Source organism: Mus musculus, chromosome 16 (genome assembly GCF_000001635.26).
Source record: "Mus musculus strain C57BL/6J chromosome 16, GRCm38.p6 C57BL/6J".
Classification (NCBI taxonomy): domain Eukaryota; kingdom Metazoa; phylum Chordata; class Mammalia; order Rodentia; family Muridae; genus Mus; species Mus musculus.
In genome coordinates this window covers 4304739-4317938 of record NC_000082.6, presented here as the reverse complement: position 1 = coordinate 4317938, position 13200 = coordinate 4304739, and the positions used below count along the sequence as shown (strand labels likewise).

The 13200-nt window shown below is 46.0% G+C and overlaps 1 protein-coding gene across 4 annotated transcripts in view; it reads left to right on the top strand.

The window, feature by feature from the left end:
• Adcy9 (adenylate cyclase 9) overlaps positions 1-13200 on the top strand; it is a 152351-nt gene that overhangs the window by 119298 nt on the left and 19853 nt on the right. For 2 of the 4 annotated variants that reach the window (XM_011245806.1, XM_011245805.2), the window contains exons 4-6: positions 5150-5311; positions 6197-6414; positions 10681-10783. In XM_011245806.1, the coding sequence (XP_011244108.1) occupies positions 5150-5311; positions 6197-6414; positions 10681-10783 (483 nt within the window). The remainder of the gene's footprint in view (positions 1-5149; positions 5312-6196; positions 6415-10680; positions 10784-13200) is intronic. The other 2 variants (NM_001291910.1, NM_009624.3) reach the window with 1 other exon arrangement.

The following is a 13200-nucleotide window of genomic DNA, read 5'->3' as shown; positions in this document are numbered from 1 at the left end:
CAGCAGAGGACATTGGTTGTCCTGCTCTGTCACTTTTTACTTCATTCCCTTGAGGCACTATGGGTCTCCCAGCTGTACCTGGAGCACACTGCTTTTTGGCTAGGCTATCTGTCCAGGAATTCCCAGTGACTGGACCTAGTTCCTCATGCTTGTGCAGACACTGGTGTCCTCAGCACCAGAGTCTCCATGTGACCAAAGTCTCCCTGAGCTTGTGCATGACAAGACTGCACGCTGCCTCTGTGTCAGTAGCACAGAAACACCTCTAACTCATCATAGCTGTTGTCATTTTGACAGTGAACTTACTGTCACATGCCTGCTGGCCTTGCTCCACAGTGAGCTGTGGCTCCCAAGGTGTATAGGGAAGGGTATAGTCTAAGTTGGAGGTTCTTGGTAATGATGAAGATGCCAATAGCTGCAGAGGGGCGGGGGGAGATGTACATTCTTGGTAAGTGGAGAAGGTTTCATAGATGTGTCATTCAGCAAAGACTTCAGATTGAGGTTAGGCCATAGAAATTGTCAAAACCAAATTGCCATTGGGGCTGTAGAGAAAGAAGCAAAATACACAGCATTGTACAGCAAAGGCCTCATGCTACATGGGGGCCCCAGACGAAATAGGATGTGGAGACAGGAGAGTGTCTCTCCCAGGGAAGGTAGATTTTTTTCTTTTCTGAAAAATTTGAAATTTCAATTGTTGTAAAATTCTAATCAAGAAAGTCTTCCCAAAAGAGTGTGGCTGAGAAAGAAAGAGACTAGCAAAGAGCCCCGTTATAGAGTTCAGTGATTCGCCCAAGTCTAGGTGCCCCTGGTGCGGCCCAGCTAAGAAGGCCTAGTGAGCAGCTGCCCTTCACCACCGTGTTCTTACTGTCCACCATGCCCCCACTGTCCAGCCTTTTGCCCATGGCACATAGCACTAATCAACCAGTTCCCTCTGAGCTGGCACACAAAACAAAACTGCTTTGAAGCCATGTGTGGTGGCACGTGTCTGTAATCCCAGCACTCAGGGTTCGGAAGCAGGATGATTGTAACTTTAAAGACTGTGTGATGAGTTTGAGGACACCCAGGGCTATATAGTGAGGCCCTGTGTTAAAACGTAATATTTTATTTCAATTGTGTGTGTGTCTGTGCACACTTGTATGGGGGTGTGCATGGAGGCCAAAAAAATGTGTCAGATTCCTCAGAGCTGGAATTGCAGGTATTGTGAGCCTCCTGATATTAGTTTTGGGGTCTGAACTCCTGTCGTCATGATTGAGTGCTCTGTCACTGAGCCATCTCTGCAGCCCTGAGACCATGTCTTAAAAATAAATAAATAAATAAATAAATAAATAAATAAATAAATACTACTTTTGAAATATTCTGACATACTTTACATGAACATCTTCATTTTGCCCTGTAAGACCTTTAAGTAGACTACTCACTTGTGGAAGAACCAGGACCACGATGTCAGGCTGGTGGCACTGTGGCTCTTCTCCAGTCTCGATGTTTAAAAGTGGCCAGTGAAATAATAGCTTTGTACTGTTTCATCCTCCTGTATCAAGATCAGTGGCTTCTAGGGGTTTGATAAAGTTAATGTCTTTCAAACCATAAGGTCAGCCTGTCCCCACTAAGCTGTGTCCTTTCCTAGTCAGTCTCTTGGTTAGTGAAGTGTTCAGTGTGCCCTCTGGAGGAGCAAGCTAGGCACTGCACCAGTACTGGAGCAGGGACTCAGCGCCACCTTCTGAACAGCTCTAGTTAAAACTAGGTATCTCTTGGGCCCATTTCCTTCATTGCTCCACTTGGGGCTCAGAGAGTCACTTTGTGCTTGATCTTGGGTGATATGTGTGCACGTGTGTGTTCATGTGTGTAGTCAGAGGTCAAATACAGGTATCTCCATCAGTTCCTCTCCATCTTGCTGAGACACAGTCAGTCTCTCCTGAACCTGGAGATCCCTTATCTAGATGAGCTGGCCAGCAAGGCCCAGGGACCCAGTGCTGGGATAACAGGTGCTCACAGCCATACCTGGCTTTAAAACATCAACAAAACAAACAAACAATGACACCTATGGGTTCAGGGGATGGGACTAGAGTCCTCATGCTGTGTGTGGAATACTGACTCATAACTCTCTCCATTAGCAAATGTTTGAACTTTAACTCAGTCAATAGCACAAGATGTTTTAAAATTATTTCACTATAGCTGATGTGGTGGTATATGGACACAAACCCAACAGTTGGTAGGTAGAAAGAGGAGAGTCAAAATGGTTCTTTGATATGTAAGTTCAAGACTAACCTGAGTTATGAGATAGCATTTCAAAAAGGAATGATTGCATTAACTTACCAATGGAGCAGTTCTGTCTTGCTGACGTCAGTTTGATAGTGTAAGGACAACACTGGAGATGATCCCTGGGGAAAGTGCTTGCCACACAGCTTGAATTTGATCCCCAGAGCCCACTTAAAAATAGAAGGAGAAAACTAACTCCAGGAAGCTTTCCTCTGACTTCTGTGTGCTCCCCAGCCCAGCACACACACAAACGCACACATGTCACACAAAATTGAAACTTAAAGGATATAAACAGATTTTACATGGGAGGTAGTATTTGTTCACATGTGCTAGTTAATAAATAATAGCTACTTTGGCATGTGTACATCCATCTTTGAAGTGAATATGGATATATTCATAATCTGCGTTATGTCAGATTCCCAAACTATAGAACTCTAGAATCTTTGTGCTTTCATTTAATGCAGTGGTGACCTGTGACCTAAATTTGGATGTGAACTTGGGTCATACTCTTGCCTTTAGGCTGTTTTTAATTTCTCAACAATATCTAGTCTTCCATAATTAATCCTAGTGTTTAATAGTTCTCACTGAGAAGAAATCCTCTTCGCTGGCAATCAGCCATTACTACGCCATCCCTGGGGCTGCTGTGTCCCACTGACAGTAGCAGTGACTGTTCGGAATATGGTGAGTCCCAGGAACCATTAGACTGTGCACATATGCACTCCATTTAATCCTTAAAGCATCTCTCCAAGAAAAGTTTTCACTTCCATCTTACACATGTCAGGGGGTCAGTGTGTAACTGAGCTGAGCCTTCCTCCATGTACACCTGTCTATACTTGTCCTACCTTTGCCTTCCTAGGTAAGCTAATTCCTACAAGCTTGGGATTCTGGGTCTGCCAGGACAGATACCTAGTTTTCAGCCCAGCTGCCCAGCAGAGAGAGCTCATCACCCTCAGGTTAGCATAGTGTCTACTGAGCCACTCGCTTGTCACCATGAGATGTGACCCATATAACACAGAGACAACCTTTTAATCATATAAGTTTAAAGTGTATTTTCAAGGTATATAACCATCATCATGTTACTGCAGAATGTTTTCATGAGCCCTTGAAAGAGAGAGAGAGAGAAAGAGAGAGAGAGAGAGAGAGAGAGAGCTGTCTTCCTCCAGTTAACTGATGTCACAAAACTCCATCAACTGGAGGGTGCCCACAGTAGGAAGTTGTCCCCATGCTGGAGAGATGACTCATATTGTTCTTGCAGAGGACCTGGATTTAATTCCTAGCACTCCAATTGGGTAGATCACAGCTGGCTTCCTCAGGTACCACTCTCATGTGCAGATACCCATATAGAAGCACAGAAACATAATTCAAAATAAATGTAATTCTGGAAAACAAGTTATTGCTTAGTGTTCTGAAAACCAATGCATGTGATATCCAGTGAAGATGTGATGCTGGTTCATAGATACATGGCCTTTTCTCATGGAATGGGAGTGCCAGGGAATTGATTGGCTCCCTTTTATAAGGGCAGTGATCTCTCTCATCAGAGCAGGGCCTTGTTACTTGATTACCTGCTAAAGGCCCTCCCACCTGTCCGCATCACTGTAGGAATCCTGCTGAGAGAGGGACATACAAGTCTGCAGCACAGGCAGTAGCTGTTAGCAGTCACTGTTCCCCTCCCAGCAGCCACCACTCTCTTCTTTCTCTAGAACTACCTTCACAACTTCTCAGATGGAGCATGGAGCTTTTGTATCTGATTTTTATTCTTGTTTGATTTTTGGCAGTGGATATCCCTTGCTGGCTGTACTAAAACTCATTATGTAATTGTGTGAATTGGGCTGGCTTTGAGTTTGTGATAATCCTCCTGACTCTGCCTCTCAAATTCTGGGATTACAGATTCACCACCATGCCTGACTTTTTCAGAAAGCATGGTGGAGGGCATCCAGGTACACAGAGTCCTACAGCACACGTTGGAAGCTGCAGAAGTAGCCCAGGGCCAGACTCAGCTGAACGGCAGTGAATGCAGAACTCATGGCCACTCAGTAAATTGAGAATAAAGGCCCTTAACAAGACACTTATAACACCCTTTGCAAAACTCAGGGAACATGGAAGATGGGGCAGAAGGAATATAAGAGCTTAAAGATAGGGAGAAGGGCAGAAAATGCCATTCATTTAGGTAGGACACAGCTGTTGCAGCTCAGTGCAGCTTGGTTACTAGCACCAGACATGCAGAGTATTGGCCCTGTCAGGAGTCAGTAATGGATAGGGGTGGGGCTCATGGGGCTCCACCCCTCTCTGCTAAGCTTATTGGCTCCCGACAGGTTCTGGAAGAGGCTGAGTTGCATCCATTGCATCTCTACTCATAATCCCTCCAGGTTCTAGTGGGTAATTCCAAACTGATGGTCACACAGATGGTTCTAGATAAAGTCACAAAATAAAACAAAAGGACAGGAGTGTGGGAATGATATTTGTAGGGAGATGGGGGTTAACAGAAGCTGCGAGAGCAGAAGGAGAGAAAAGTTGGGAATAATTAGAATGTACTATATGCACACATGAAATTGTTAAAGAATAAATTTAATTTTTTTTTAAATAAAGAGAGCATAGTATGTCCAGGGTTTGTTGTGTTGTGGCTGAATGACCACGGTCAGCCACACCCATCAGCCAGTGGGCATTTAAGTTTCTTTTCCGCTGTATGCTGCTCTGAGTTCACGCAAGGGTTTTGTTTCCCTTTTCGTCTTACCAGTTTGTTCTCTGATCTCCCTGTACCTGTGTGATTCAATGAGCCTTCCACTTGGTTCCATCATTTCTGTGAGCAGGCAGGTTGTAATATCAGTCCTGAATTGTTTGGATCATGTATCATGGAGGTATTTCCAAGTATATTTCTATGGCCTGTGTTTTCCCTCAGACTTGCCCTTCTTGTGGAATCACATTTGCTCCCAAATCTGAAGCTGGTGCAGAAGGAGGAACTGTGCAAAATGGCTGTCAAGACGAGCCTAAGACCAGCACCAAGGTAACAAGCTCATGGCTGTTGTTCCTGTCAGTACCTCTCCTGGCGCATCCACCTAAGGTGACATTCCTGTCTCATCAACTTCTTAGCTCTGAAAATAACTCCTCTTAGGTAATAGCGTTGCACACCTTCTAGGCTTTGGGGTTGAATAGACCAATACATAAGATGACGGAGGGGCTGGGAGTGCAGCTCAGTAGTGGAGGCGGAGCATGTGCTTTGCATGCTTATGGCCCTGGGTTTGATCCCCAGCATTAAATAACAAAATAACAACAACAACCAGGATGGATGGCTAGAGCCAACTGGTGTAAAGTAGAGCTGGATGAGATTCTTCAGGGGCAGCCAGTTCAGAAGGCTTGGGTTAGAGGGCTGTGGGCTGGGTAGAGTACAGAGGTGCAAAGAGGACCAAGGACCTCCTCCAGGTAAGAGATGCACCTGAGAAAGGCTCCTGAGGCAGAGCTGACAGCCTGGGGGCTGCCTGGAGCCAAGGCTTTGAGACCAGGGCAGGACTGGAGTAGGGTAGAGCCTGAACAAAGAGCTTCCTCAGGAGCCCCTGACTGTCATTCTGCACCTCCCAGTATCTCAGGGGACTCAGATGGGTGCCTCTCGTAGCCAGAGGCACCTCCATCCAGAAGCTTGGGTTTTCCTTCCCTGCAACTGTCCTTGAGCCTCGTCTACCTTCCCTGTTGCCCCCTTCTGTGTTCAGCTCATCTTCTTCACTTCATGGCTGTTCTACAACTTTCTTCTGGCTGCCATACACCCAGACATGCCCTGTCCCAAAGCAGAGCCTTGGGGGAAGCAGGGCTGGGAGAGAAGTGGGATGTGGGGTGGGAATTGACTCCCAGGACTCAGTGTGGAGGCCCCAGCATGCTGGGGGATGGGTGTGGAGTGGGGTGAGCTCCTGGCGACCACTTCACCCCCTGTGCTCCTTCCTCTGTCTTGAGGCAGGCTTCTGGAGGACCCAACTCCAAAACCCAGAATGGACTTCTGAGCCCTCCTGCAGAGGAGAAGCTCACTAACAGCCAGACCTCCCTCTGTGAGATCCTGCAAGAGAAGGGACGGTGGGCAGGGGTGAGCTTGGACCAGTCAGCCCTCCTCCCGCTCAGGTTCAAGAACATCCGTGAGAAAACTGATGCCCACTTTGTTGATGTCATCAAAGAAGACAGGTAAGGCGCCATATCCTGAGATGGTGGCAGAGTCCACAGGTTCCCTGAGCCGCCTCATCAGTGTGATGTGTCTGCTGTCTGTCTGCTGTCATTATATTATTTTATTTGTGTTATGGGGTAACTTGAAATTCACTATATACTGCCTGATATACCCACTTTTAGCATTTAATTTATTTTCTTTGTCATTATTTTTCTTTCATGTTTGTGTCCCTACATGTGACTGTAATATACATTGGAAGTCAGAAGACAGCTTTTAAGACCCTATTCAAGATCAAGCACAGATTGTCAATCTGTGACAAATGCTGAGCCTGCCCCATTTTTAAGAAACTGATTGTTTGAGTACCATACGAAGAAATGGGTTTTGCGATATTTTATCAGTATAGTCTGTTCTTAATTTATCATCCCCCAATGGTTTTGAAACAGTGCTTGACTCAGGGTCTCACTATATAGTCCTGGAGGGCCTAGAACTTTCTATGTAGCTCAGTGTAGCCTTGAACTTGACACAGTCGTGCTCTGGCAGATGTAGGTGCCACCAGACCCAGTATATATTTATTTTAACATTCATTTCTACCCCCCCATGCCCTTCTCCCACTACCCTTTTTCCTTTCTCTCATCCTTTTCTCTTTTTGTGTTTTTTTTTAACCATTTGACAAGTATGTTGGATACAGTCTGCTCATCACCCCTTCGTATGTCAATTCCTAAAAATAATTATGTTGTTGAACATATATGAAACCCAAGACATTTAGGGATATTCTCTCTAGCCTAAGTCCATGTTCCAGATTGTCAGCTGACAGTCTTGCCACTGGCAGCGCTCTCTCCCTCCAGATCTCATCCAGACTCACATGTTGTGTCTGTTACTGATCAGTCCTTGAGTCTTTTAAAATCTGAGATGTTTAAGATTCTTGACTGTCTTGTTTAGTCTTTTGTGATATTAATATTTGAAAAGTTCGCAGGCTGACTCATTTTTGGAAGACTTGGATTTTGTGAATTCTCCCCTCAGATTCAGGTTGGCCTCTCTGGCTAGGCCTAATGGGAGTGATGTCTGTCATACCCAGGGAGTACAACACCCACTGGTCCTTAGTAAGCGCTAACATCTGCACTGGGTGAGGCCTTACCAGTTTCTCCAAACAATGATAACCTTCTCACTGCGGCCAATAGGCAGTTGGTGGGAAGATCCCACTCCTTGTCAGACTTCCTTGGGTTAACCTCTGTTAATGAGTCTTGTCTGACACCATCTTTGCAGCGGTGGTTCAGGTAGTGGATTGCATCTGCAGCACGTTGCCATTGGTGTGCAGCAGCCACTGTAAAGAAGTTCCCTCCCCGTTACTGCTTCATCCACCATGGTTAACCTGAGCTCGCACGCTCCTGTTCTGTACATCCTTGTGCTTGCTACACTCGAATGCTTCACTCTAGCTGGTTATCCCCTTAAGACTGGCGAGTGGGTCCTTATGACATGACCCTTCATTTGTTTGATGTGGTCTTTAACACGACAGGATGTTTCAAGCTCACTTCATAGCTTACCTGCTCTAGCTTAGGAATGAGCCCCCTTTCTCCAAGGTGCTCTGCTCCTTTTCATAATGAATGTTTTGGGGATATGTTATTAACACCGAATTTAATGCTGTTGTCCAAACCCATGCTCTGTGTGGTTTCAGTCCTTTAAACCGAGACTTGTTTTATGTTCTCACCCGATGTGGTGGTGAAGATAAATGCATTTGCCAAGTGTGCTGCTCAGTCCTTAACTGCTTACATTCGTGCAGACTGCTCTGATCTGATCAGTTGGGTCCAGGTGGTTGACAGTATTCTTCTGGTCATCTGTGTACTCAGCAGTTTTTTGTTGTTGTAGCTAGATGCCCAGACCACAGTTCAGTTGTAGCTCCAGGAATTACATACCCATTCCGGTTTCCATTCTCCAAGGCACAATCTGTAATTGAGAGAAATCAGGACAGGAACTCAAGGCAGGAATCTGCAACAGAAGACATAGATGAATACTGCTTATTGGCTTGCTCCCAGGACCACCTGCCCAGGGATAGTCTTGCCCACAATGGCCTGGGCCCTCCCTATGAATCAACAGTAAAGTCCACAGGCCAGTCTGATCTGGTAAATTCCCCCAGGTGAGACTCCCTCAGATAATGCTGGGTTATATCAGGTTGACGCTGAAGCTTACTAGGACAGCATCCTAGGCCTTATCTGTGGGCTTTGAGTGGATGTTAAATCACTTCATTTTAAATGAACTCTTGCAATGTATACCTGTGCCTCTCCTCTTGTTATTCATGCCCTGCTGTTACGTGTGTTTGACTCCATGAATTATTGTCATGGTCCTCTTACTCCAGACTCTCTGGAGTCTTGAGGGGATCTACAGTGACTGCATTTCCCTTATGTGGAATTGTGTTTTCCATATTCTTTGTAAGCCTAGCGATGTTGAATTGTGTTGACATTGTGTGTGACGCTTAGAAAATCTGAATGTCATTATATCTCTGTGAAGAATACTAAGTGTTTTCCTCAGCAAGCAGTTCACTTATCTGATTCAAATTGGATGGTCTCTTTTACCTTTAACTGGACTGCTTGGGGGTCTACCAGTCACATACAATTAAGAGGCAATTTCAAGAGTCAGACTTAGATGTGAGAATAATTTATATGCAGAACCTGGGCTTCTTTCTCTTTCCTGCCTCTTGCTTTTCTGAATGAGGTTTTATAACCTCAATCTTTATCTGTAGTCAATCTGTATTTTCAATATTTGAGGGGTTAACTTAAATTTTTCAATATTTATTATTTTATTTGTATGAATATGTTTCCTGCATGTGTATGTTGTGTACCACATGTGTGTAGCTAGGACGAGAACTTCAGATGCACTGAATGGGAGTAATGAATGATTGTAAGTCACCGTGTGGATGCTGGTAACTGAACCGAGAAAAACACAACCTGAGCCATCTCCCCAATTCCTAATTTCTAGTTGGTGTTTTGTTTTGTTTTGTTTTTTTAAGGCCACTAAGTCTGGCTTTAGAGCCATGCATAGTGATACAAATTCAAGATCACGGCATTTGGGGAATCTCTTCCTTCTCTCCACCCTTTCCTTTTCTTTCCTTTCCTTCTCTCTCCTTCCCTGCCCCACCCCAGTCTTATTCATAGCCCACATGTCTTTAAGCCCATGCCCTCTCCACCTTGGCCATTCAAGTGCTGGGCTTGCAGGGTTTTCCATCAGTCTCTTCCCTTCTTCCACGGATGGATTGCTCTGTCTTGGGCCTCCCAGCAGTTGCTTTTATATCTTCTGTGAGATCCAGAAGCAGGAACTCCCAATATTAACTATGAAAGAGCCACGCAGCTTCAACAGAGTTGATCCTGCCACTGGACTGCTGCGATGTAGACACCAGACTCCTCTTGCATCTTCCTTGTCATTTTCTCTCTGTCATTGGAAAGGAAGACAGAGTCAGCATGAGGGAACATTTTTTCCTCTTTTGAGTCTGAGAATATCATAAGTTATTGCATATTTATCACAGAAAATAATCTATCTTCAACAAGAAAAGGAGGAAGTCACCATGTGACAGGCACATGTGGGGCTCCTTCCCTGTTTACATGACTTCGGGCTAATGGCTACTATATGTGGGACAAAGATTACACCTGTATTTGTATTTGCCTTCTGAAATCACACCAGCATTCCCTTAAATTTATAGTAATTCTTCGATGCATAGCAAGGATATTACGATTTGCTGACAGTCCATAAAAGAATAAAAGAGCCACATAAATCAGGTTCAATTTCTCAGCTATTAAAATCATTGTGCTGAGCATGATCATCAAGTCTCACCTGCACTCTGAATATTTGATAACAACCCCACAGTCACCCCATCTACAAATATCATCTCCCAGTAACAAGTCATTATGTTTGAGGTGTAATTACTGTCAGTATTCTGGATGACGGGAAACCTTTGGAACTGCCTTCATTCAAAGTTTCCAAGTCTGTAAGTCCTCTCAGCACCGAGATCGGCTGGCTTTCCGAAAAGACTACCTCACAGGATAAAGGCTGTTGTCACTGTCTTCCGATCCTGGATAATCGGACCATGTATTCAGAAACACAGTCTAATGAGTGTGGTGATCCTGCACAGTGGTCACCCCTTGGTGGAGGGAGACACAAAGGACTTTGCTAGAGGTGTGTGTGTGGAGTCTGCACCTGCCACATAGTGACTTTCAGAGGTAGGTTCGCTGGTGTATTCTGAGAGGCGTCTGAGCCTGTTTCTGCTCGTGTTGATGGGGTGCATTGGTTGTGTCTTCCAGCCTGATGAAAGATTATTTCTTCAAGCCGCCCATCAATCAGTTCAGCCTGAACTTCCTGGACCAGGAGCTGGAGCGATCATATAGAACCAGCTACCAGGAAGAGGTACGTTCTCACTTCGGCCTTACAGCACAGTCACTGACCTCAAGGGACGCTGTGCACTCACGATTTACCAAGTAGCAGGAAAGTGAAGGCTAATGTTGACTTCCCACAACCAGGAAACCCTGTGTTGGAACTGTATGTGAATCTATCTTTGCCAGGGAGAAAAACCCAAGGCCTCTTATGCTCCATTATCTTAAAGCCACAACATACCCCTTCCAGACTGTTTCCTCCATAGCTGATGTTTCTGGTCTTCTAACTGCTATTCCAGCCCTGGAAGGATGCCAGTTCACACCTGTTCTGGGATCTTGAGTGACACTTCTCTCCTGATATCAGGAGGTCTGTACCTCTATCCAAAATGTGGGGTTCACATTCCCCCCATCATACCAACACCATAACTCCCTTGAGTTAAGGGAGTTAGCTTTCCTCTCAGCTTATACATCATTTCCCCCTGAGAAACCTTCCCTGACACTGTCTGGGTTTTACTCCCCTGTGTCTTCTTTGTCCTTCATATTGGAATCCATGTGGCTTCTGAGCCTAGCACTCAGCTCTCTGTTTCTGTGCTGTCTAAATCCCACCACAGCCCACCTTCCAGTCATACTCAGCAGGGATGCTTGAAAGGAGTGGATGGAAGAACCTGGAGCCTGGTTGGCACTCTAGGTAACAGATCCCAACTTTCTCTCCCTCGGCCCCACCTGACCTGAGTGTCCCAGAGCCCAAAGTGCACCATCACCTGCCCTGGGACCAAGAGGGGTTCCACTTGGATTTCGCTCGCTCATTGGCAGAGTTTTATGTCTGCTATGTCTAGGCCATTACCCAGAGAGACCATGGCATACAAGATATGGCTGGTTGCTTTATGTGGTTAGAGTTGCTGCCCTGTCAGTCTCCCATTAGACAGTAAATATCACTCCAAACACGAATCCTGCTGGCACTTGCCTAATATTAAGCTTTAGCACTCTAGACCAGGAATTGGGAAAGTTGGGAAACCTGAGCATTCAGGTGAGAGTGAATTCCCCTAACGCCCCACTGGCTGTCCTGAGCTTCTCTGCCCAAGCCCTGGCTACTCCCTAGAATGTTTCTTAGATCCCTAAAAGGAGCAGTGATGCACATGTGCCTCTGCAGAGGAGGTCATTGTGGCAGCCTCACGTAAGATCTTAGGTCTTTTTAGGGGACCTCAAGTTAGGACCAGGCCCATGGTTATCCTCAGAATTCCATGGGTGAGTAGGAGGCCTCTACTCTAGCCCTGTGTCCACCTTGCTCAGGTGAGTTCAGGCTTGACATTGGGGCTGACCAACCCTCTCATTCTCCCAAGGTCAAAGCCTGACTTTGCCCACTTTCTCCAGATCCTGGGATCCATTGAAGGCTGAGGAACTAGACCAGTTTGGCCTGAAAGGAAGTTTCCCTAAACTGAAGGGAGGTCGCATGCCTCTCCCTCCCACGGACCTCCAGCCTCCTTCGTCCCTGAATCCTGAAGCCCCATCAACTGTGTGCCATGTCCTTCTTTCACCACAGCCCCAGGATTGACATTCTGTATCTTCCTCCTGAGACAGGCCTGGGGCACACATGGGAGTCAGCTCATCTGGCTGCAGCCCACTGTGGCTTCTCACCCCATGTTCTTTGGGATAGCCACTTTGGGCCTTCATCTACACATAGGAGCCTTGTCTCCTATTCCTCTGTTGGCTGTAGAGACCTCTGACTGGGGTGGCACCTCTCTGTAGGGCCTACAGGGGTATGGAACTGGTCACGTTCTGGACACATCATGTGATAGCAGTTTCCTTCTCCCAAATTCCCTGGCAATATGCATGTGCCTCTTTAGTAACTACCACACCATGCCCATTTCTTGTGTCTGTCAGTCCACGATCAGGTGCCCGTCCTTTCAAGCTTTGTTTCATGCCCACCCTGCACCCAACCAGCCCAGAGATACACAGGCTTGCTCCCTTAAAAAAAATTACATAGTTTATTTGCTTTTTATTTCACGTTTGCTTTGCCTTCATGTATGTATGTGCACCACACGTGTGCCTGGTGCCTGTAAAGGACAGAAGAGGATATTGGATCCCTGGGGACTGAAGTTATGGATCGTTTTGAACCACCATGCATGTGCTGGAAGTCACACCAGGTCCTCTGGAAGAACAACAGGCACTCTTAACCCCTGAGCCTTCTCTCCAGCCTGGAAGGCTCTCCTAATAAATGTCATATACTCTCATTTCACACACAGAGGCCTTCCTCAGCTGCTGCTGCTGCTTACATATCTACCTGTCTTCTGGTGAAGTTTTCACATCCCTCCGTTCCCTGGAAGCCCCATCACCTCCTGCCTTTCCAGATGTGCCTTTCCAGATGTGTTCTCCTGGGCTCTCAGGAGTGACTGTGTAAATGTGTGTGAGAGTCTTACAACCTCTTGCTATGTGACCCTCGGCAAGTTTCGT